Consider the following 26561-nt stretch of genomic DNA (forward strand, 5'->3'; position numbering starts at 1 on the left):
TCTTGGGATTCCAACTCCCTAGGAGACCGCCCCAGACACTATAAGTGGTAACTACCACATCGTCATATGCTGACACCCCCAGGAACAGTGGGTGCATCACTGCTATCATAGCAGTGTCAGCCACCCTTAGCTGATCCTCAGGAGGGTTGACCCCTCCTCACCAACCTACACAAGATCAGCATCTCATCCCCTATAAATACTGTTCTCCACACACAAGGAGAGGTATTTTATGTATCGTTATTTTGCTCATTTATCTTGAGTCACATACACACATACCCTACCCCCATTATCCTCTGTTAGTTTCATACTTGGGACTGTATCTTGTAGCTTGGTCTTTACCTGTGCTAGAGGTATAACCCATACCGTGACTCTATCCCCAAAGGGAACATAGTGGGCTTATAGATCCCAACGGTACAGAATTGAACGTCATTTTAGATGTGTTATTGTACAAATTAAACCAAAAAGTTTAGGAAAGTGCCATGATTTAATCCTTCAAGCAAAGAGTATAAATAATATTTGAGGTTTGAACTTGGCGCTATATAGCCTTTGGGTAAGCTTATGCTTAGAACATAATAGTGTAATTGAATTGGTCAACAAGAGATGTTACAAAAATATTTTTTTTTTTGTAAATGTTACAAAAATATTTTAGAATACATATGATCTCTTCGAAATAATTTTTTTTATTTCACGATTTATTTTCTATTTAATTAGGTTTTGAAGTCAAATATTAGTATGAATAAGGATAAGTTCATTATAGTTTGTATCTCACTGTAATAGATCCTAACATATCAAATCATACCAATTTTATATTATTCTATCTTTATTATCTCTTTTCATCACACGTTTAATCATTAATAATTTGAAGGAAGAGTTAAGAATTGACTTTGATTTTTGTAATAAAATTTGAAGGACCTCCTAAATTCAAGTAGATTATGCCTAAATGGTTTTGATAATGTCAAAGCATGAAGAACTCATTTTGAAGATACTAAAATTTCGGGTTAGATAATTTTTAAATTTTTTGTAACACATTAGATATATCACGAAACATTATTCCAAGCTCCATTGCATATCATTGCATAACATGTATTTAGCTATGTTGAGTGACTTAATAAAAAAATTAAAGAAACAGGTCTTTAAAAATAAAATCCAAATCAATTAAAAATCTGTTTTAATAAAAAAGAAAAAGGAGAAAAAGTAAATTAAAATTTGTTTTAATAAAAACCAAAATAAAAATAAAATAAAAGTAATATAATATATATATATATATATATATATATATATATATATATATATATAACGAAACAAAACTAAATGTACATCGTTGTAAAACGAAGATCAACATGAAAAGAATATATGGGTCAGGATCATTTTACACCTGTGTAAGTTACACTTTCAATCTTGTTCGTTGATCCCACTTATATCTAAGGGCTCAAATTTTTTTAGTAACGTGAGCCATTGGATACAAGTGGCTCAATGGTCAAGATTGAGTGTAAGACTTCTAACTCTTACACTGGTGTAAGAATATCCTACCCCTATATATATATATATATATATATATATATATACACATATAAACTTTTGGTTTTAATAAAATAAAATATTGTTTTACAATTGATTTTTCCAACGCACAGTTAATGTGGTTCAGCTTTCTTTTAAAAAGTCATATACTATGTTATCAAAAAAAAAAAAGTCATATACTATATAATAATATAGGGTAAAGACTAAAGTGTGTGTCATTCTAAAGGATATAAAGTTGTGTCATTTTTTTTTTTTTGTAAATAAAGTTGTGTCATTTTAAGAGAGAGAAAGAGATAGATAAAGGAAGAGAGTTGACAAAAAAAAATAAAAGTGTGAATCTCACTTCTTTGTGAGAGTGAAAGGATATAAGTTATGTCATTTAAAAATGATAAACACTTTTCTCAATAATAGAAGTATAGTAGAATCATCAGAAAATTTTTCACAGACTTGCGAAAAAAAGCGCTCTTTCTATCTGTTCTTTGCGCATGAAAACAGAGCCACTTTTCATCTGAAAACTTGCCGTTCATTCTTTCATCTTTGATCTGCACAAAATAATGCGTGTGAGTATTTGATACTACACCTTATATTCATCTTCCTTCCAAAAATCTCCAAAATTTTCATCAACAATTTTTTTCTCTTCTTGAACCCTAAACAAAGTGCACCACTGTTGATGAGTCTCTTGATCGATTTCTGAGTCAAGATTGGGTGATTTGGAGTGTTGTTCATGATTCTACAAGTTTGAAGGATTTAATTCAAGATTCTTGGAACTAAGGTTGTAGAACCCTAATCACATTTTCTGTTTTACTTTGCTGAAAATTTGAGATTTCTTGAGGTAATATTTTAATTCTTGTTTTGAGCATCCTTTGGTATATTCTTGAAACTTGATATTGTTGAATTAATTTTATGTTATTTTTTTGTATATTGTGAGTATTCAAATTTCTTTGTTTTGATATTAAGTGAATATAGTAGAAATCTTGATGCTCTTTGTGTAAGATTTGTGTTTCTAATTTTTTTGTGAAAGATTGAATAAAAAATATATATATTAAATCTGAATTTTTTTTTTCATTGTGTTAATTCATATTTTTTTTTTGGAATTTATTATTTAGAAACCTAATCTTGAATTGTTCTAGAAATTTTATTGTTGAAATATTAAATCTGAATTTTCTGTTTTAATTGAGATATATTGTGCTTAAAATTCAGATTTCTTGTGGTTTATTACTAAAAAATTTATCTAGAACTAATTCTGAATTTTTTGTGAAATTTTGAGAGAATTACAAATCTGATTTTTCTGGATAGTGTGATAATTTTCTTTTAAATCAGAATTTTTAGTGTCCATCGTTTAGATACTGGATATAAATAAATACAAGTTACTTATTGCTGAAAATTTGTAGTTTGTGATACATGTACTTGTGCTCTAAATTTTCTGCATATATCATATCATTTTGGAGCTTGTTATTGTGTCTTATTTGATATATCAAGTGTGATAGGACATTGTAATAGATTGATAAATTTGTTGTTATAAATCTGAGATATTGTATTGATTGTTAAAGTGGAGTTGTTACGTGTTGTAAATCTGTCCTAGGTGTGTGGGTGCAACCAAGTGGGTTGGCAACCTTGTGCTTGGCTTGAGAGTGTGTCTCAAGGCTTGGAGCCTCAAGAATCCACTAGGGAAAGTGGAGGTCTTGTATAAGAGGAGTTGGTGAACTCCGTAGGTTCGGCTTGAGAGTATTCTCAGAGCTTGGAGCAGTGTAGGCACTAGGAAAGTTTTTGATATTTTGTTTGATTGCTTGTGTGACGCGTGTTTGTAAAAAGGTACACTTGTGATAAATAAAATATCTGCAGCGACTTCAGTCTGGACGTAGCACCCTACTTAGGCTTAATGGGTATGAACCAGGATATATCGTGTATCTCTTGTCTCTCTGAGTTAATTTCTGAATATTATGTTTAGAGACTTAAAGTAACACTGATTTCTGGTTTAAAAGTGCTGTAGCAGAATTAATATTTTTCTGTTTTGTTTAATAAAATTACATTGCTGCGTTTATACTCTATAAATTGATAAGGTACTCATTCTGTTACTACATTGTTCTTAGCATTGTGAAAAATTATTTTGGGCATATAGGGACTGAAGAAAAATTGTGTAATTGTTTACTGAATTCAAAAAGTTTTTGAAAAAATTTAGAGCACCTATTCATCCCCTCTAGATGTTCCGTAAGTATCCTGTGTAAGAAACCACTTGCCCAACAAAATTATTTCAAACATTTTATTTTAGGCTCATATTTTATTGTATGTATTTTTATTTATAATATATATATATATATATATATTTTTTTTTTTCCAACATAAAGATTCCTGGGTTCGCCACTGCCCATAAAAAATGTACTATTTGCCCTTCATTAAGTTCCTAGTGAGTTTTTTTTTTCAAGGTTCTAAGATCACATATTAATAATCCAAAAAGAACTGTGGTAAAACATGCATATTTTACAAATGGTGAGTGACTACATTAATTAAGTTCTAAGAGTGCAATTAATATGATGTGTGATTAATAACATTTAGCATTCTTATTAATGATGTGATAGAGAAAAATGTAACCTTCATTTCCTAGAGTTTTTTATTTTATTTTTTAGAGTAAACACCTTTTTTGGTCCCTGGCAATATCTACGAAATCTTTTTTAGTCCCTGGCAATAAAAAAGAACCAAATTGGTCCCTAAAATTATGAAAAAAGGGCCACGTTAGTCCTTATGTCAACTCCTTCGTCACGAACGTGACCCATTTTACATACTGTTAGGGACCAATTTGATCCTTTTTTATTGCCAGGGACTAAAAAGGATTTCGTAGATATTATCAGGGACCAAAAAAGGTGTTTACTCTATTTTTTATTTATGATTAGATTTCATACAAAGACATGTTTTATCCATAAAAAAAAATAACGAGAAAGAAAAATTATAAGTAGTTCTTTAAGAGTTAGACTTTTGGAATTGAAAATTTTATCATTGTCTTAATCCTTCTCTTTATATTATTTACAACAATTTAATGTTAATTTTCATTTATTTCCCCAAAATTCAGTGAACTTTAAATAGTATTGGAATCAGTTAATGAGTTATCGATGCTTTCCAACGTTGGTCACTACACTTCCAAAAGTAATTTCATTGGGCTAACTTCAATGGGGTACATATATTGAGTATTTTTTAATTTGTAGATCACCTATATGAAGCATTAAATTCATGAGGTATGATATTCTTATTATCCTATTTTTTTATGCGGTTTACTAATCTCATGTTACATGAGAGATAATACTCTCATGTGGATGATATAAATATGTGGGGTCCACAATTAAAAAAAAAAGGAAAGAAAAAATTGGCACAAAATTCTATAGGTGTATGACATGAGATATATATCTTATGTAGCATGAGACTATCATTTCCTTTTTTTTATTAATTTGTTGTCATTCTAGTCATTATTGGATCCCACTTTTAGCTAATCTCTGAAAAGTTTCTGAAAAGAGAGAAAAGAAAAATAACTTTTAGTATATGCCCCAGAGTACATAATTATATTAGCGTGGTAGTAAGTTAGTAGTAATAAAACTTGATATTAAGAATATCCTTAGTCTAAATTCATAGTCAAAACATTCAGAATTATCGTTTTATCAAATTTTCACCGGCTTCTTTGTAAGTATACAAAATGGCACTAAAAACATTTTCATCATTAAAAAACAATTGCTATTGAAAAAGAAAGAATAATTTTCTCTTTGATTCATAAACATTGGGTATTTGTAATCTGACATAAGGTTTAAGGAAAGAATAATTAAAGCTTCATGTGTGAGGAAAGTATTTAGGGAAATTGGATGAATCTAACTTTTCTTTTTAAAAAATTAAAGAGGAAGGCAAATAACCTTTAAGCAGTTTTGGAGGGGGAAAACGAATTGCTATTGAAAAAGAAAGCATCATTTTCTCTTTGATTCATAAATTTTGGATATTTGCAATATATGACATAATTAAGTTTAAAGCAAAGAATAATTAAAACTTCTTGTTGGGGAAAGTATTTAGAGAAACTGGTAGAATCTAACTTTTCTTTTCAAAAATTAAAGAATAAGCTAGCTAGGTAGGCAAATAATCTTTAAAGTAGTTTTGGAGGGGGGGAAAAGCACTCATTCGAATGTTGAGTAGTTTGAGTTAATAAATAGAGATTTTAGAGCTAACAAATTTCATCTGCAGGCTAGAGCTAAACGTTGAGTCCTTGAGTTACAAATATTTGGATTTGAGGCGTATGGAATCATCTTTCTTCAACACTTCAAATACCAAGAAAATGGCATAAACCAGGTAGCATCTTAATTCCCTTATAATGTAATTCTTACTTCGTTTATCTGTGTGATTTGCACTTTAAATTCCATACACAACCATAACTATCAACATTTAGTTTGATATATGAATATAGAGAACTTGTTAAAATTAATTTATTTCATTTATAAAAACCTTATAATCAAAATATTTTAAATAAATGTTTCATTGAACTTTTTCAAATACGATTTTTATTAAAAATACTTTTAATCTAATTAATTACAATGAAGAAATTCAATAATTATTCAATGGATTTTCTTTTCAATATTTATTCAAATATACAGAAAAAAATTAATTCAATTTTGACATAAATATTATAATAATTTTATATATCAAAATTATATAATTTTTTGTTTCTTTTGTTATTTAGTTTTTTTTAATAATGAGTCATATTCTTGTTGGGAAATAATAATTTTATTATGTGAAATTGAAAGGTAATAATTAATATCTTGACTAATTACAGTTCAAGACAAAATTATATTTCATAATTTAGTAATGACATTAATTGTATTGATAAGATTATATTATATAAAATCATGTGGATTATTTTATATTTATATTATTAAACTTTCTCTACCTTTAACAACTAATAATTTTTTTTAATTTTTTTATATGTATTATATTACTACTACTTGAATTTCTTTTTACTCTTCACAACGCTTGCTACTAACAATTTTTTTTTCAATCTATCGGTTATGTTAATTTGTTTTTTGAAAAAAAAAGTTTTTAAATTTTTATTATTTATCAAACGTAATATATATTTTTAATTAATTTTCAAGGTATTTTTTCCCAAGCTTCTCTAGGTAATTTGCGTGTGTACATGTTACTACCATTTGATTATGTTTTTTTTTTATCCTTACGTTTTAAATATAGTTCTCCTTCTTAATTACTCTATTGTTTTCCAGAAAAATATTTCTGCAGTTAATGCAGATAAGTTATCTGCATTTATTTCTAAAACGACGTCGTTTTGGGATTCAAAGATTAAAAAATTATAATTGTAAAAACTATAAAACCCTGAAATAAATTAAAATTACAAAAATACCATGATTTTCGCACCAAAATAACATTGTATTGGGTTTGCTGCAAAAAAAACAAACCATTGTTTTATGAGTTGACCTTTACATTGTTACCCTCGATATTAGTATCTCATCATATTAGTTTTTTAAAGATTTTAATCATTAATTTAGTCTTCAAATATGTAAAAGTTAAAATGATTAATAAATTAGTCTTCAAATATGTAAAAAAAATGATTAATAAATTTGTCCTTTTCTATTTTTATTTTCATTTTTCATAAGAATGAATATGCAGTATTTTATATTTTTAAATTATTAATCTGATAAAAAAAAATCTTCAGAAGAATATATACATATAAATTCTGAACATTCTGATCTCTTGAACAAGTTAATTAAGAAGACTTGTAAGAAACATCTGAACATCTTGATTATAATTTTAAGAAAAATAAATTAATATTCCGAACATGTATTAAAGATATTTATTTTGAAAATTACAAGTAATCTGATCGACACTTGAGTTAAAATTTACATTAAATTATTATATTGTATATAATATAAGAATTCGAAAAGTTTTCTGAACTCCATCGTCGATTTTTTTATACATTAAAAAAAGGGGAAGGAATTGTAACAACCAATCAGAGTTATTACCAATTAATTTCACCGTTAGATCGATTACGTTGATCCAATGATTATATTTATTTATGTCTTTATATGGTTATGATTCCCTATATTTAATACTTTATATTTATTTTTACCTTTATATGGTTATAATTTCTCATATTTAATGCTTTTACATTAAATATGAGGAATAATAACCAGACAAAGATGGAAATAAATATAACCGTTGGATCAACATAATCGATCTAACGGTGAAATTGATTGGTAGTAATATTGATAGTAATCCTAATTGGTTGTTTCAATATCCTGCTCCTTAAAGAAAATCTCTATATTACATATTTTTTCGTATGATAATTCCTTTTTCTAAAAAATAAAATAAAATTGAACGAAGATTATTGTAGGGTTAATTTAGACTCAAATGATAGTAAATCTTAATTTCTTCAAGTGAGAATCAATCGCTGAGAGATTTTAATAGAGCTTCTGCATGTTTCTTATCTAATTAAACTTGAACTAATTTAATTATCAAAAGTATTTATTTTGTAAAATATTTTAACATAAGACTATTATTTTGATTTTTTGTAGTTTTATTACAAAATATTATTTTAGTTTAATTTTTTCGAAAAAAAATCTCAACCCAACCTTTGATTTGATTGGATCGATTCAGATTAAAAAAAATTCAATTTATCCTAATCCACACAAATTTTCTTACGAATTTTTTTTTATTTAGTTCAATTTTAAATTTTTTTTTTTTTTTTTTTTTTTTTGTAAATAAAGAGGGGCTAAGCCCCAATTTTCTTTTACTCAACTTGCAATTGTTCCTAAACTATATATTTTAGCCTTAAAACTTAAAAGCCCAAAATTTAAATTATTCAAATAATCAAAATAAGCATAATATCTCCTTACCTGTTAAGCCAACCCCTGAGTTTGAGCTAATTTCTTTAAGTATCATGAATTTGAATTATTATGTTACTAACTTACTATGCCTTTTTTTATATATAAGTGAAATACATTTTATGGATGTACAAATTATAATTCTTGTGATTGTATTTTTTGCTTTTGGATATAGTTGGTGATACTTTTATTTCTTTTGTTTTTTAAATTATTTTTATGAGAAAGTAAAGGAGAACACGGATGCTTTTGAAATACTTCAGGATTCGTTCCAAAATCATTTTTCCTTGTACCCAACATTCAGTTGCCTCCAATATTCTGGTTGTTTACATCGGATTCTGTTTTGAAGAGGTAACTTTATTCATTTATTTTTAAATGTACATTTTTTTCCTTGGCTTTTCTCTTTGTTTTGTCTTGGAATATTTCTTTCTCGTTGAACAAAATTATCTACGGAAGTCAAAAGTCACCATGATAACTGTACCTAGAGTGTTTTTACCAAAAAAAAAAAAAAAAAACTATACCTAGAGTGCTTTAAAGTTAGGATGCAAATGAGTAAAGTCAATTCAAGTTTTATCCTAAATAGACTAGATTTATGTAAAAAATTTCAACATGGTTTTACTGATTAACCCAGTACAAGTTAAATTTTAGGTTTGACGCTTTTCGTTTTTAAAAAATGCAAGGCTTGATCTATCAAGCTTATCAAACCTTAAAAAATGACATAATATGCTCTATAAATTGGGTTATAATTATGGGAAAAGTATTTATCCAGTTATCGGAGATAAAATTATCTCTAGTGAGCTCAAAACGACGTTATTTTGGATTATAAGATTAAAAAAGTATAATAATAAAGACTAATATAACCATGCCATATATTATAATTACAAAAACACATTGATTTCCGTCTCAAAACGACGTCGTTTTGAACTCATCGAAGATAACTTATCTCCATTGACTGAAAAAATCCTTTACCCATTAATTATTATGTTTCTTTTGTGGGTGTAAGTTGATGCAAAGTTGAAGCAATCCACTAGTTGAAGCCACAACCCAAAATATTGACAATTTAACCTTGTTTTTTGAAATCAAAAACAAAATAATTGCAAGGATGCATAACGCTCAATTATATTTTAAAAAATAAATATTTATTCATTAATGTATTACATCATTCCATCCAAGAAAAAGGAAAACCATGATAATCACAAAAGCCAAAAGATAAAGACAAAAAAATGTTCACAAACACCAATCAAACTTCATTAAGAGATTCAAATTGCTGACTTTTTTGCTTTTTCCATAACTCAGAAGGATAAATTGTAAAAAAAAAAAAACATTTCATCAAAGTTTAGATTGCACATAACTAGAATCTCATCCAAAAAAAGGCAATAGAAGATTTGGAAGAGATGGAGAGTTGAGAAGGGGGCAAGAGAGTAGCAAAATTTGACGGGGGAGCGAAGAACAAGAGTAGGTAGTTAAAATCAGAATTTTACCTAAAATCGGAAGAAGGATAAAAAATCGTAAAACGTAAAATTCTAACGTAAAAAAAATCGTAAAAACGTAAAAGCATTTGGAATCTTGATAAAATCGTTTTGATTAAAAAAAAGTTGTAAAATCATAAAAGAATAGATTTAAATCGGAATTTTAACTACAACTTAGGAACTTAGTTTTAAAAAGAGATGCGTTTTCCAAGTGAGAAGAGGGAAGATTACGATTGAAATGAGTAAAAAAAATAGTTTAAAGGGAGTGTAAAAGTCTAGGTGGAGGGTAAGAAAAATTAAAAAATAATAAAATATTATTTTATTAAAAAATACAAATCTGACCTTCAGGCTAAGAGGCCATACATTTTAAAATCGGATTGTATTGTTTTTAAAACGGGTTGACCAAATTAGACCAAAATCAAGTCAAGTTGTAGGCTCTTAATAAGTCACCTGCCTCATTTATGTCCCTATTTAAATCAAACATTTGTTTTTCTGTCATTCTCTGTTGAAATTTTTTTTTGATTTGATTTAAGGTATATTTTGGTTCTTGTGATTGTATTTTAAGTAAACTTTAGTCTCTACAATATATTTTTTATATAAATTTATATAATTAAGGTTTTGGTTACTTAGAACTGTTACCTTAATAACTAAAAACAGAAAAATTTCTTTATAAAAATAAAGATAATTTATTTATTATAAACAGAAATGATAAGGATTAGAATTCGAATAACTAAAAAATATAGAGAGTAATATACAAAGATAAGAACTTAAATCTAAATAAATAAAAATTTAAAGACTAAAACATATACAAAAATATTTTCATAACTTAAACTTAATAAAAACCGCATGAAAGTGAAATTTATTTTAAACCTATTTGTTTCTAAGAAGTACTAGTAATGGTAACCTTAATTCCAAGAACTGATTTTTTTTTTTTAATTAAAAAGGTCATTTGTGAGAAATGAGGCCATGATAGCCAATATTTTTAACGTATTGCTAAACTGTGTATTGAGCAAACTCTTAGGTGGTGTTTGGTTAATGTTTTTTTAGGAGATACTTAGGCATCATAGATAGGGTTTCTTTGTTTTCCATGTTTGGTTCACAATATTACAAAATTTTGATAGGAAACACATTTCCCTAGACTTTAATATTTGTGTGGAAAATGGAAAGAAAGTTACTGTTCAATTTCTCCACTTTGAACGTGGTATTGTGACTTGGACGTCTAAATGAGTAAAAGACAACCAAAAAGCTGACCGTAATACCCTTATCTTACCTAATTTGTCCGGTAAATTTTTTTCCAACCAAACAATTTTTTTTACATTTTCCTACCAAACTCACTTTCCAACCATTTCCCTATCAATTACATTTTCCTAGTATTTAAAAAATTTCTCATCAACCAAACACCCCCTTAAACATAAAAACTTCACAATTTTGGCCCTTAAGTAAATTTTTCTAAGGAATGCAATGCAATTATTTCAAGCGAAGTATTTAGATTCTTATGGGATGTACTATTCTACATTAGTATGTATCCTAATATTTAGAGTAAATACCCTTTTGGGTTTCTAACAAAAAACACTGTCATTTCTTTAGTCCTTCACAAAAAAAAATTAGTCAGTTGATTCCTATGAAATTCAAAGTGGATCCATTTTAGTCCTTTTGAGGGACTAATACGGGTTTTTTTTGAATTTGTGAGGAATCACGATTTCAACTAAATGGGTCCACTTTGAATTTGTTAGAGACCTCGAGACTAATTTTTTTTTTATAAGTGACTAAAGTGCATACCATATTTTTTGTTAGGGACCAAAAATGATATTTACTCTAATATTTAATTACTCTTACGTTGCAAGTTATAGATATCCATCCAGACATATAACTGGCGAGTGGCAACAAAACTCTGATGATGAATTATTTTAGTCTTTCTTCAAGTTCTTTACAATTTGTTCTGTGCATGACAGGGTGTACTGCAGAAGTTGACATTTTGTATTCTTGCCATTATGAGAAGAGGGTGAGCCATTTATTTCAAACTTCCTCTTACTTTATTTTTTTGGAATTTGGATCTTTTCATGTGAAAAAAAGATCATGTTATTTAATCACAACTACTCATTTAAAAATCATATATTTTTCTTTTTCTTATCTCATAATCAACGAGTGATTGTGATCAAATAACATTACCACGTTATCATTTTTTCACGTGGATCCAAATCCATTTTCAAGTTATTGCCTCTATCTGTTATCCTAGGCTAAACTTGAATCAACCCCTTTGCAGCGAGCCAAAACAAAATATAGTTTTTTTTTTTTTTTGATAACAACAAAATATAGTTTAACAAAAGGAAAAGAAGACAAATTTGCACGTTGTTCAAAACATGAAAGTAGCCACAATTGCACGTCAAGTTGGTTACTTGATTTGCTACAAGAATATATTGGAGAATCTCAAGAACGAAGTCAAGATTCTGCGAGACAAAGGAAAGACGGTGCAACAAAATCTTACTTGGGATTCTGAAGAATTCCAGACTCAAACTAGCTGGTTGAAAAGAGTTGACGAGATTGTTGGAGAAGCGGTTGCATTCTGGAACGACTGTGAGGGTAAAGGTGCTTGCACAAATTTGCTATGGCGTTATCGGGTTGGTAAAGAAGCAAGAAGGATTATATTGAAAATTTCACAACTACATGAACAGGGAAATTTTGAACAAATTGTGAAATATCCAAGATCAAGATCAAGAACAGATACTATAATTGATATTATGGAAGCCCTGAAGGACCCTCTTATCCAAACAGTTGGAGTATGGGGGTTGGGTGGTGAAGGTACAACCTCATTAGTCAAACATGTTGGAGATCACGCAAAAGAACATGACTTGTTTGATTCAGTGGTTATGATGACTGTAACTGAGAAGCCAAACATACAAAAAATTCAAGAAGATATTGCAAATGCATTGGGTTTGCAATTTCAAGGGGAAATGAATGTGGAAAGGAGAAACATATTGCGGAGGAGAATCCTCAAGAATTTGATTTGGAGGAATATGGAGTTCCTTTGGGTGATGAACATGAGGGACGCAAATTATTACTAGCATCAGGGAATTTGGATTTTATAAAAAACACGAGGGGTGCTCTTAAGGTGTTCCAAATAGAAGAGTTACTAGAAGATGAGGCTCTAAGCTTGTTTGTGAAGACGTCGGTTGGAGGTGTTGATCAAGACTTTGAGGCTAGTTCCTTAGTAACCGAAATAGTTGTGCAGGTTCAGCTCCTTCAATTTTTGCTGTAGCTAAGGCATTAAGAAATAAAGACCTGGGTGTTTGGATGGATGCCTCAAAGCAACTGAAGGATAATGTTCCGCCAATAAAACTATGTTACAATAGTTTAGAAAGTGAAGAACTCAAATCTATGTTCTTGCTTCTTACTATTCGAGGAAGAAAGCTTATTCACAAGTCTAGCATATATATAGACATGTGGTCAGGGTTATTCAAAAACCTTGATTCATCAGAGACTGCAAGAAATAGGCGTGATTCTTTGATTAGTGAACTTAACTCCCGCGGTCTTGTGGTTCAAGATAAGATGGAATGGGTTGAAGTAGATGACTTGATATGGGAAAATGCTTATTTAATAGCTCAAAGGGAATTACAAGTTACAATGATTTCTAAAGAATTACCACCGGAAGATTGGCTGAAAAATTCACGCTTTTGCAGCATGATTGTTGCGAGTGGTTTGCATATTCCTGAAAAGTTGCAGTGTCCAGAGTTGCAAGAGATGTTACTAAGTACAGACAATTCCTCAATGCAAATTCCAGATTCCTTTTTTGAGGAGACTAAACATCTGAAAGTTTTAGATGTTGTTGACTTCGATTGTTCAAAGTTGCCAGATAGTTTTGGTTTGTTAAAGAAACTTCAAGCATTATCCATGTACAAATGCAAATTGGGAGATATAACTAAAGTTGGTGAGCTCTCGAATCTCCGAATGCTTGGCCTCCTTGAATGTAGAATCCAACAATTGCCAAGACAAATCGGACAGCTCCGAAAGTTGCTATTCTTGGATTTGAGAGATACATATCTGCAAGTGATTCCACCCAATGTTCTGTCAAACTTGACTAGCTTAAAAGAATTATATTTGAGAAACTCCTTTCATAATTGGGAGGTGGAAAGATCCAACATTGCGAGCTTGAAAGAGCTAACAGACTTGCCTCGCTTGACATATATAGAAGACTTGTATGTTCCTGATGTTAGGGCATGGCCAGTGGAGTTGTTCTTTGAAAAACTAAAATCATACACGATTTTTATTGGGGATAAGTGGGGCCAGACCCATGATGGTGATCATGGATTAAAGACACTAAAACTCAAGCTTGATAGAAGGTTCCAATCAGAGAATGGAATAAAAAAGATGCTGAAAAATGTTGATGTGTTGTACTTAGATGAATTGAATGGTGTCCATAATGTTCTAAGTGATTTGGAAAGTGACGGGTTTCCCCATCTGCAGTCTCTCTTTATACAACACAATGATGAAATCAAATACATAGCCATGAATTCAAGTCATCCTCTTGATGCTTTCCCCAACTTGGAGTCATTGTCTCTCAACAATCTAAGCAATTTGGAGCATATTTGCCATGGTCCTCTAACTGAGAAATCTTTCTTCGAAGAGTAAACACCCTTTTTAGTCCCTGTCAATATCTACGTAGTCTTTTTTAGTCCCTGGCAATAAAAAAGGACCAAATTGGTCCCTGAAATTACAAAAAAAGGATCATGTTAGTCCTTATGTCAACTCTCAAATATGTAGAATGACCCTTTTCTTGTACTTTCAAGGACCAATTTGGTCCTTTTTTATTGCCAGGGACTGAAAAGGACTTCGTAGATATTGTCAGGGACTAAAAAGGGTGTTTACTCTTCTTCAAAATAAGAGTCATCAAAGTACACAAGTGTGATGGGATGATATGTCTCTTCTCTTATTCAATGATCAAAATCCTTCCTAATCTTTTTGATTTAGAAGTTTCAGAGTGCAAACTCATGGAGGCAATTGTGGTTGCAGAGAATTCTCATATAGAGTTTCCTAAATTACGCTCTCTGACCTTACGAGGACTCCCAGCATTAATCAGTTTCTGTTTTCAAAAAGGAGAGTCTTCTTACAGTGCTAGTCCTCCACTTTTCAATGAGAAGGTATTCACATATTTCAAATCCCCTTAAAGAATTAAAGCATTAAAGATGACTAATATCCATTTGTAGTGTTTTTTTTCCTTCCTTGCTTCAAAAGACAGATCCTTGATCTTAGAATAGCTAATTCCAAAACAAAAAAGATATTTGTATCAAATGACAAATAATTCTCTGAAAGCTGTGGAATATAATCTGCTAGATATGTTCGTTCATTAACGTTGTACTATATTATTGTGTGTATGCAGGTTTCTTTTCCTAATATGGAAACAATGATAATTTTCGGGGCAATTAAATTGGAGACAATATGGGATAAGGACTAGTCGTACATTCCCTTTTTTTCTTGTTAAATTCTAAACAAAGGGTTGTTTATGTTATTTTAGAAAAAGTCAGGTCTGTATAATCTCATTAAACGTGGAGAGGAGCATGTAAATTTACTTGACATGTTTCTTTGTTTGGCATTTGACTTCTAATTTGTACCCTGTTTTTCAAATACCATGTTGAGGACGAGGGAACATATTAGTTCTTTGAATTCAAGGAGTGAAGTAAATACCGTGTCTATCATGCTGTTGTACTTATTCCCATATGACTTTCGTGCAGACTGATGGAAGGTTTCAACTTCATTAACTTTATAGTGTATCAGTTTCTGTTGATTATAAGTTTGCACTTTTCGTTTTTTTTTCCTCTTCTAACTTTTGGCTCCAAATGGATTCTATTAAATATTCAATTCTGTATATTAAGGTCCAGTCATGATCTACTAGTTCTGGTTGTCTTCTGTATTATGTTTCTACAAGCTTCTGTACATGCAATCAGTTGTGTTGACAAAAAAAAGATTTTTTGGGTGTCTCAGTTAGTTTTGCTTACATTATTTTGCTAGACTGAAATGAAAAATTCAAGCAACAGTAGTATGGTTTATACCTGGGGTGAATCTAGGATATAATACTTTGTTTTTTTATTTATTTTTGGGGGTGGGGCTGGGGGGCAGCCCCCATGCCTCTCGTTAGACTGGTTGAGTTCTTTTTAATTATATTCATTGTTGGTATTTTAAGTTTCTTTTTTTTTCCCTCGTGCAGATACCAACCTCCTATTCCAGTTGATCAAGTAAAACCTTTAAATGAATATGAAGAGGAAGGAGGTGAGTTAAAAGTTTTTTCTTTTAATTTTTAAAAAAAAGTGAAATAAGTGTTTATTATGGCATGTTTACTATAGTTTGATCTAATACAGAAGGCTCACCAAGGATGCGAGGAAGAGGGCGTGGGCGTGGTCGTGGAAGGGGCAGGGGTAGAGGTATTGCCAAGTACTTAGTTTCACTTATTTCACTGTAATTGGCTGTTCTATAGATTATAGAATGTTCAGAAATGGTTTGTTGAACTCCTTATTGTGGAATTTTTAAAGATGCAAAAGGTGCTTATTAGGATATAATCTTTTATGCTTAGGATTTTACAATGGGGGTATGGAAAATGGTGATGGCTGGGATGGTGGACGTGGCTATGGTGGCAGAGGGCGAGGTCGTGCAAGGGGTCGTGCTTTCCACCTGCCCCACGTGGTAAGCATGCAAGTTCATGAAATTTAGATTTGTAGAAAATAAATTTATGTTGTGATGCCTAAATTACATTTGTTATATTATCGGATGAAATATTGATTGATGCCAGGTGTGTGCTGGCATAGTGAATGGATTTGTGTTTTTAAATGTGCTATTTGCATTAGATGGTGCTTCCTATTAAATCAGGCTACGGAAGATACAGAAGAAAATTCATTTGAATTCATCAACTGTTTTCCTTGTCTTTTTAATTTTCCTCCGTGCCTTTTATTCCTTCTTTTTCAGCATTTTAAAGTTCTCTTCCTGCATGCTACTTGACTGAACATTATAGTAATTTCTGTTTGATGATTTTGCAGGTCGTGGACGTGGAAGGGGAAGAGGCCGGGGACGTGTTCGTTATGAAGGCCGGGGAGCAGCTGCTTGATATATGATGTTGGTTATCATGTGTATGTTCTGTTAGATGGTTGTCCTTCTGCATATCATTTGCGTGATCTGTTAATATTTTGGTATTATTTGCAACGTTCAATGTTGCAGCCATGTTCCTGCAGTTTTGTTTTTGTAGTTTTTCTTTGTAACCTCTATAATTTTGCCTAGATCGGTAGGTGGAGTTAGATATATTTCATTTGTTTAAATACTTAAAAGAATTAAATTGTAAATTTTTTTAATAGGAATTATAGCAGTAAGTTATTTTCGAAGTTTTTAGGTGGAAGTTTCATTTCTGTTGAAATTTTGGATAGGAATGAGGCGTCATAGATTACTCTTTTTTACTGAGCAGTTGAAGACTCTAATTTTCTGGTTTATCTATTCTCTCATAACTTTTTAAGTCTGAGCAAATGAAAATTTGAATTCTATGTCAGCTACTTTAGTGCATCACCTTCATTTGTGAGCATAATTGATATCCCATTAATTTAAGTCATTACAGAAACCTTGGTTTACTTTACTTCGAAAAGTCACTTGAAAATTCCAGGCTTATGTTTTAATTACAACATGGAGCGAGGAAATTAATAATATTATTTTATTTGGATTATTTATTTTATTTTGTATTGAGAGCGAGAAAATTATTTTATCAGTACATCAGCATGGCCGGTGTTTTGCATTCCCTAATGTTGTGGTTTTCTTGGATTAATCATTGTAATATTCTATATATTAAATTATAGTTTTAGATTTTTTTTTTGGGAACATTTTTTTTAAAGTTCATCAAATTTTTTTGTTTGGATTAATGTTTCTCGTGTTATAAAAGATATTTTTATTTTATATATATATATATATATAAATATCTAAGATTTATATTTTAATTTTTTTTCCATATAATATCATGGGTTTTAAAATTATCTCTTATAATAAATAATCACATGGTTGACCATTGTCACTTAGCAACTGAACACGTCACAACCGAAAGATAGTTTGTAAAGTTATATATTAATAAAAAAAGGCAGGTTATATTTACAAATTTTTTTGTTTACAAACTACACTATATTCTCTCGGGAGAATACAAATTTTTACAAACTACACTATGTTCTTCCGGGAGAATACAGTGTAAATTGTAAAAAAATTCAAAAAAATTTGTAAACGGATCCTGACCCTAATAAAAAAAGGGTGTGAAAGATTTGGCAAGTTAAGTATTCGATTCGCTGATCTTAAAAATATTCTTCGGCGTACTCAACCCGTTAAGAGATAATGCTGCTTCACATCACTTGTTTATGGATTAGTCTATACAAGATAAAAATATACAGAAATTTCAAATTTTGTGGGTATCAAATAACTCAGCCAGCCACTTAAACGGGTACTAAAATTACACTCGAAGGAAGTTTGATCGAGAGTGAAGGAAAATGGACTTGTATCGTCAGCATTACTTATAGTTAGTTAACGGTGATGACGGTCTGTACAATATTCTCTTCTATTTTCATTCCTTTCTTAAATTGGAAACAGGGAAACAATAATTCAAACACGTAAACAGGTAATTGGTCTTCAAACAAAGGGATTAATATTTTTTATGTCACATTCTTACACATATATAAAAGTGTATAGAGCTCATATTTTCTTTTTCTCTTTCTTCTCTTCGACTCTACATGAGCTCTATATATTTTTATGTGTGTGTAGAAAATAAAATTATCTCCTACAACATAGAAACATTAATCCTTAAAATAGAAGGTTAAAATAACTACTTTCATAATATCAAAAAATAGAAACAACAGTTCTCGAAAATTCTTAACACAGTTGGTATTATACCTAAACAGAAAATGGTCTGGATATCAGCCACCGTAGGCAGCAATTACAATGAACTTAAATTGGTTACTTAGATTTTTATGTGTTATGTACGTGCGCGGACCTATGAAGCAACAACACTTCAAAAATTCTAACGTGTCGTGTCTGACATTTTTCTAACCCAATATCCTGATATTTCGCGGCAGAACTCAGATTCTGCATTTCGCGAGATATCAATCCAAAAGTTCGACTTTTACCGATTACAGAAGCCTAAACATGCATTTCTAGGTGAGTTTATTTCAGATTTAGAATATTGTTATCCCAGCAATCAATTAAAACAAAACTATGGGAAACGAGACGAGTTCATGTGCTTAATGAAATCTCAACAGGTCAATCAATAAATATCACAATCAAGGGAGTATTCAGTCTTAATGTATAAAAATAATGAGGCATCAAATCAAGCAAATATTCACAATCCACAAGTCATAGAATTGTAACAAGAGTTCTCAAGAAAGAAAGTAGGGAAATTAAACCACTAGGATTTTTGACTCACTCACACTCAAGTGTCTGAGGGTGTGTGTTTTACTCATTCTTCACTAAAGAAACACTACCATGGCTAAAGGAAGAGATTAAATGCAGAAAAAGTGGCTATAAGTTTAGAAATCAGATTTAAAAAGAAACAATCATCAATTAATAACACATTCGCAAAACACATTTTCTTTTTCTTTTTCAACTCTCCATCCTTTGTAATTTTCCACACATTTTTATTCATGAAATATAATACTTTTCTAATAAGCAAGCTTCTTTTTCTTTCTTTTTTCATTTTTTTTAAGTATATACATTTTTTTTCATTTAACCACGCCTTATGTTCTTGACTTTGCCCTTTCTACCTTTATCTCTTATACATTAACTATAACAACCCTCATTAGGAAATATTGAAATTATATAATTAAATTAATATTAATTATTAGTCTATGTTAATTTTGAACTAAGTAAGCATTTGATGCAAAATTTAGTAAGTAAATGAATGAAGTAGCATGAGAATTAATGTGATAATAGAATTCATGCTAAATGAAGTAAGTTAGACACAAATGAAATTTTTAATAATGTTTAGGGGTCAAAGTATAAATATGTGAAAGTTTAGGGACTAAATTGCAAATAAGCAAAGTAATGGCCTAAGCTTAACTTTGACTTCTTAATTCAATTCTACATGGAATTTTAAAGCCTATAAGTGGTCTTAGATTTGTCTAATATGTTGATTTTAATAAAAAAATTATACCTTTTTGTGCTAAGAAAAATCGCGACCTATAACTTGAAAAATCATTTTTTAAATTTTCAAAAGCTCTAAAAAATCTAATGTTTTTGAGATGGATTAGGTTAGACTTTTGTTGGATTGTTATTTCTGTGTTGTTTTGTGATGAAAATCGCTTAAAAATTTATTTTTTTAGCTTTGATGAAGCTCTCCTAGCGAAACCCGGTTTCGAGCGGGTAGACCCGCCAAAAGAAGAAAAAAACTTTGCAATTAGAAATCTTAAGAAAACATAGAGGTTAGTATAAGATTGTAAAAAAGACATCATATCTGTATTTCTCACTAAAAAATCTAATAAAATTTACATTAATAGAAAATTAACTAAAATCGTCATATATTTTGATATCACAAGATTTTTTTTCTTTATTTAAAATACTTGTTGAATACCACCGGATTTGACTACACTCTAAAATAATCTTTTAAATTCTTAATCAAATATTAAGTGATTTTTTTCAATCCTTCAAAATCATAATTAAATATTAGTAGATTTTTTTTGCGAATTACGAAATTCTTTAAAATTTCAATCCATAAAAAATCTTTCCAAATTAGCACCCTCCCTCTTTATATATATTAGTAGTATATGTCTATTTTATTTAATTACTCTTCACGGCAAGGCTCAATCCCTCTCCTTCCCTCTGAAACTGCTAATTTTTTTTTTGAATACTCTTCACTCGGTCTCGTGTCTACTGCTATGGCAGAACCATCCACCACCGAAACCACCTCCGCCAGCGATGCTCATCCGCCGGCGCCGGCTTCCTCGCCTAAGAGCTGGGCCGACGAAGCAGATGAAGAAACCAACGCAACGCCGAGCTCCGAGACAGCAACCTCGTCGCTCAACGTCGACGGATTAACGATCGACGAGAACAAGAAGCCTTCTCCCAAGTTCTTGGACGAGCCTGAAGACTCCAACATCCAAGCGGTTGGTTCGATCCCCATTCCCGATTTCTCTTTTCTCTCTTTCTCGGCAAGAAATTGACGGTTTATGGTTTTGAATTTCGGTGCAGGTTTCGTCCTTCGAAGAATTGAATCTCTCACCGGAGCTTTTGAAGGGACTCTACGTGGAGATGAAGTTCCAGAAACCTTGTAAGATCCAAGCCGTAACCTTGCCTATGATCTTGAATCCTCCGAATAGGGATTTGATCGCACAGGCGCATAACGCTTCCGGAAAAACCACGTGTTTCCTTCTTGGTATGCTTAGTCGAGTTGATCCAAAGTTGCAGGCTCCTCAAGCTTTCTGCATTTGCCCAACCAGGGAGTTGGCTATTCAGGTAAGGTTCTAAGACATTGCTTTTTTAAATCGACATATAATCTTATTCTATCATGGATTAAATAACCCATAACTAAGAATGCAATAGCTGGATACGATATGTGGTGGCCCCATACTTCCGGAAGAAAAGCTATATCCCTCCAAAGGGATATCTGATCGTGAGCCCTAGAAGTTTTTCTTTTTTCTTCTTTTTTTTTTTGGAAAAGCTCAGCAATGCCCTGCGTGAAAATTATATTTTAACATAATTTATTGAATTATGTTTTAACATCTTCAACAACTACTGAGATTTATTGAATTATATTTTAGAGTTATTGATACAGATTCAAATCCGAAACCGGATAAAAAGAAAGAAAGAAAAAAAGCAGCTTCTAGCGTGAAAATTAACTTCATCTCACTTATAAGGGAAGTTAAGGTGGCAATTGGACTTTTACTAGCCATGATCCAACCTTTTAATATTTAAGATTGGTTGATAATGTATTCACTTGATTTCTTCCTAACTCCAAAGCATGGCCTTCAGCCCTTCATACTTATCTAAAATTTCTTCCTTAGACAAGTTAATTTTTGTTAATCATGAAACGGAGAGAAACATCTCTCTAATACGAAGGGAAGAACAACGACAGCTGACCACAAACATGTTCAACTTCAATTATAACCACAAACTCACAGAGCAAGAAAAAAGAAAGTTGAGCAATTTCGAACTCAAAGTCTCCATATACTATTGCCATTGCCTTGAAACTTTAAGCACAGCTTGAAGATGAATTTAAAATTCATGCAAAAAAATTTTCTTTAAAATTTTTGGGTGTTTAAAAAGCTTGTATTTCCCTTTAATATGTGGCTCCTATGATTTTAAGAGTTATTTTATTTGCAAAAAGTTATGTTTTTTATCACACATGCAGCTGTAATATTTTTTCACAAACCACATGGGTATATGTGATAAAAAAAATCACAAGGCATAGGTAATTCTAAAACAAACCATTTACTGCAAAATCACCTATGCCTTTGGTTATTTTTTATCACTCGTGTGGTTTGCAAAAGTATATGTTTTTTTATCTGCTCCCGTGATTTTTTACTTTTACAAACCATGGAACATATGTCATAGGTGATTCTAAAGCAAACCAGCTTCGGTGAACTTTCCTGTTTGTTTTTTTTTATTCGTTTGTTAATCACTGTTATCGAACTTTTCCTCGTGATTTTTTTATTTTTTACAAATCAATGGGACATATGTGATAAAAAACACTGGGCCATAGATGATTCTAAAACAAACCGGCATTGGTGAACTTTCCTTTTTTTTTATTCGTTTGTTAATCACTGTTATCGAACATTGTGATTTGTGACTGTGTTAGTTGTAGCTTGATGATTATTGTGTTGTGTGGCAGAATACTGAAGTTCTCCGAAAGATGGGAAAGTACACGGGGATTAGCTCAGAATGTGCTATACCAGCAGACAGTAGGGATGCTTTGCCGATAGCGAAACGGGCACCGATTATGGCTCAAGTGGTTATTGGGACCCCTGGCACGATTAATAAGTGGATGACTTTTAAGAAACTTGGGGTGACAAGGTTGAAGATTCTTGTTTTTGATGAGGCTGATCAAATGCTTGCTGAGGTAATTCTATCGTGATAATGAAATGTTGTTTATTTAGAATTTGAGGTTTCATTGTCCTTGGACTAGGCAAGCACATAGCCTTATCATTCTCCCTGAGCTTATTATTGTTACAATCTTTTGGGGAGTTGGCAACACCCTTGTTTTTTAATAGAATAAGTTACAATTAAATGGTAAGTTGTGACTCTCCTCCTTTTTTAATGATGGATAAAGAGGAAGAGTGCACTAGTAGACCGCTTGTTTTAACTCTTGATAATATATATCTTTTTCTAGTTAGTAATTACTCTCTAGTAAGTATTCTAGAGATCCTAGGACCTAGTTTTAGGTTCAGGGAATTGTTATGGTTTACTGAATTAGTATTGTGATTTTCTTTTCTTTTTTAAAGCAGAGGTATTCGCAGTTCGGTTTCTAAATATGTTGTGCCCTAACTTGCTTAATTACTGTAAACTTTGCAGGATGGATTTAAAGATGATTCCCTGAGGATAATGAAAGGAATAGAAAAATTCAATTCTAACTGTCAGGTTTGTTGAACTCTTTCTTGCGTAGTGTGCTTGTGTGCATGGCATTTTCATCCATCCAAGAAATTCTGGCATAGACTTAGTCTACAAGTTGCATAGCCTAAGCTAAGTACACACTGACACATCGTCATTTTACATTAAATAACTACATGATATATGTGTCAATCTACTACTTTTAAAATGATAATGTATTAGTTTATGTTTTGGTTTTATTTATATGACCTGTGTAGATCAAATCTATGCAAGAATTTATCAATCCATAGGGACAACACATCCATGTATGCAAATACATGTTGTTTAAATTACCGTCACCCATCCTTCAACCTGTTCGGGTAGAACACCTGCCAATTCATGGAAGGTCATGCTCTCCCTGAGCCCTTGTGCAACTTGTGAAGTATATTTAAAAGAGTAAAGTGATTCATTCATCTTATAAGAACAGAAAAAAGTATGAGGAATTTTTTACGTAGTACATCATGCTCAATCAAATAATATTGCATAGATATGAAGATTGAATGTTAATTTGATTGATGCTAATGGTTTGCTATAATTTAATTTGAATCTATGTAGAAGGGAATTATAATTGTTCCTTGTTATTTTTGTGCACCATAACCATTTCGTCTGTACTTAAATGAACATTTTACCAAGATTGGTTGCTTTGTATGTGATTCAAATGTTGTGTGTGCTTGTATGTGATGTAGTTGTTTTTTTAGTTTCTTTTCTTATCTAAGAAGATTTTGATTGACTTGTGTATGTCTAGGTTCTTCTGTTTTCTGCTACATTCAATGACATTGTCAAGAATTTTGTTTCGAGGACAGTTAAGCAGGATTATAATACACTTTTTGTGAAGGAACTATCTTTAGATGCCGTAAAGCAATATAAAGTTCATTATCCTGATGAACTCTCTAAGATTGAAATGAAAAAAGATTACATACTCGAAATAGGAGAGAATCTGGGGCAAACTATAATATTTGTGCGCACAAGAAATAGTGCAAAAATGTTACATAAATCACTTGTTGTCGCTCCTGTTGTCGCTCCCGTCGCCCCAAGTAAGGGAGTCGACAAGGGAAAAAGGAAAGTGGTGAACATTGTTAAAAGGAAGGTCCGGTCTGCAGCGGACATTCCTGCCGAGGAGCTTGCTAGGAGGACTGGCGGCCCGGTTATTAAGGATGTGCAGGAGAATGCCCAGAGTTTGGCGGTCAACCCTTCTGCACCTGAAGTTATTCCTCCTAAACCAACGGCTTCTGGAAGGAAGAGGGTTGCTAGCGAGGATTTAAGCTCGCCTAAAGGAGCTAAAACGGTTAGGGTGGAGCCGACTGAGTCTGGTCAATCAGGTGGTAGTCTCTCGTTTGCCATGGAGAGTTTCTCGGACGCCCCTGGCGGTGATGACATGGTGGTGGTCGATACTCCGGACAGGGCGGGGGTACCTGTCATGGCGACTGTCGAAGGAACTTCAACGCCTGCGGCTGTTTCGTTAGTGCAGATCCTGAAGCTATCCGAGAGGGATCTGAACTCTAGTTTCCCTAATCCTGATTTAAACGTGTTGGTACCACAACAAATTAATCGCCAAGACATCATTGACTGCGCACAGGTAATGATCGGTCAGATTGTGGGAACCCGGGAGGCTACTCTTGCTGTTGACAGCCGTTGTTCTACCCAGCATGATGACTTGGTACAGAAAGGGCGCATGATTGAGTCCTTAACGGCCGAGTTCGGGCGGTTGAGCTTAAGAAAACATAGAGGTTAGTATAAGATTGTAAAAAAGACATCATATCTGTATTTCTCACTAAAAAATCTAATAAAATTTACATTAATAGAAAATTAACTAAAATCGTTATATATTTTGATATCACAAGATTTTTTTTCTTTATTTAAAATACTTGTTGAATACCACCGGATTTGACTACACTCTAAAATAATCTTTTAAATTCTTAATCAAATATTAAGTGATTTTTTTCAATCCTTCAAAATCATAATTAAATATTAGTAGATTTTTTTTGCGTTGGAATTACGAAATCCTTTAAAATTTCAATCCATAGAAAATCTTTCCAAATTAGCACCCTCTCTCTTTATATATATTAGTAGTATATGTATCTATTTTATTTAATTACTCTTCACACACCGCCAAGGCTCAATCCATTACCCTCTCCTTCCCTCTGAAACTGCGAATTTTATATTCCTTTTTTACTCTTCACTCGGTCTCGTCTACTGCTATGGCAGAACCATCCACCGCCGAAACCTCCTCAGCCAGCGATGCTCATCCGCCGGCGCCGGCTTCCTCGCCTAAGAGCTGGGCCGACGAAGCAGATGAACAAAACCAACGCAACGCCGAGCTCCGAGACAGCAACCTCGTCGCTCAACGTCGACGGATTAACGATCGACGAGAACAAGAAGCCTTCTCCCAAGTTCTTGGACGAGCCTGAAGACTCCAACATCCAAGCGGTTGGTTCGATCCCCATTCTCGATTTCTCTTTTCTCTCTTTCTCGGCGAGAAATTGACGGTTTAGGGTTTTGAATTTCGGTGTAGGTTTCGTCCGGCGACACTCCGTACACGTCAGCTACCACCTTCGAAGAATTGAATCTCTCACCGGAGCTTTTGAAAGGACTCTACGTGGAGATGAAGTTCCAGAAACCTAGTAAGATCCAAGCCGTAACCTTGCCTATGATCTTGAATCCTCCGAATAGGTAATGATCTAAAACAAACCACGTGTTTGGTATGCTTAGTCGAGTTGATCCAAAAATCACCTGCATTTGCCTTTGGTTATTTTTTATCACTCGTGTGGTTTGCACCTATAAGTATATGTCTATTTGCAAAAAGTTATGTTTTTTATCACACATGCAGCTGATTTTTTACTTTTACAAACCATTTACTGCAAAATCACCTATGCCTTTGATTATTTCTTATCACTCGTGTGGTTTGCAAAAGTATATGTTTTTTTATCTGCTCCAGTGTTTTTTTACTTTTACAAACCATGGAACATATGTCATAGGTGATTCTAAAGCAAACCAGCTTCGGTGAACTTTCCTGTTTTTTTTTTTATTCGTTTGTTAATCACTGTTATCGAACTTTTCCTCGTGATTTTTTTATTTTTTACAAATCAATGGGACATATGTGATAAAAAACACTGGGCCATAGATGATTCTAAAACAAACCGGC

At 31.8% G+C, this 26561-nt stretch overlaps 2 protein-coding genes across 7 annotated transcripts; both read left to right on the forward strand.

Annotated features, from left to right (window-relative positions):
* Positions 1-1954: 1954 nt before the first annotated feature.
* Positions 1955-17174, forward strand: LOC133294277 (uncharacterized). Of its 6 annotated transcripts, XM_061492929.1 has the most exons (10): positions 1955-2290; positions 5731-5835; positions 8636-8723; positions 11794-11843; positions 14849-14976; positions 15216-15578; positions 16041-16102; positions 16192-16254; positions 16404-16513; positions 16864-17174. In XM_061492929.1, exons 6-10 carry the CDS (start codon positions 15553-15555, stop codon positions 16936-16938), a joined length of 336 nt encoding a protein of 111 aa, XP_061348913.1. In that variant the 5' UTR covers positions 1955-2290; positions 5731-5835; positions 8636-8723; positions 11794-11843; positions 14849-14976; positions 15216-15552; the 3' UTR covers positions 16939-17174. The 6 variants fall into 6 exon arrangements, 5 of the variants coding, with proteins under 5 accessions (XP_061348913.1, XP_061348915.1, XP_061348911.1 ...); XM_061492931.1 differs by lacking the exon at positions 15216-15578; XM_061492927.1 differs by lacking the exons at positions 14849-14976; positions 15216-15578 and having other exon boundaries at positions 8601-8723.
* A 3538-nt stretch (positions 17175-20712) lies between these two features.
* Positions 20713-25151, forward strand: LOC133294274 (DEAD-box ATP-dependent RNA helicase 38-like). Its single transcript, XM_061492923.1, has 5 exons — positions 20713-20940; positions 21026-21289; positions 22665-22892; positions 23345-23410; positions 24165-25151. The coding sequence occupies exons 1-5, from the start codon at positions 20713-20715 to the stop codon at positions 25149-25151; spliced, it is 1773 nt and encodes a 590-aa protein (XP_061348907.1).
* The last annotated feature ends 1410 nt before the right edge of the window (positions 25152-26561 follow it).

This window comes from Gastrolobium bilobum, unplaced genomic scaffold (genome assembly GCF_033153095.1).
Source record: "Gastrolobium bilobum isolate Gb01-03AN ecotype WA unplaced genomic scaffold, APGP_CSIRO_Gbil_v1 utg849, whole genome shotgun sequence".
Lineage (NCBI taxonomy): Eukaryota > Viridiplantae > Streptophyta > Magnoliopsida > Fabales > Fabaceae > Gastrolobium > Gastrolobium bilobum.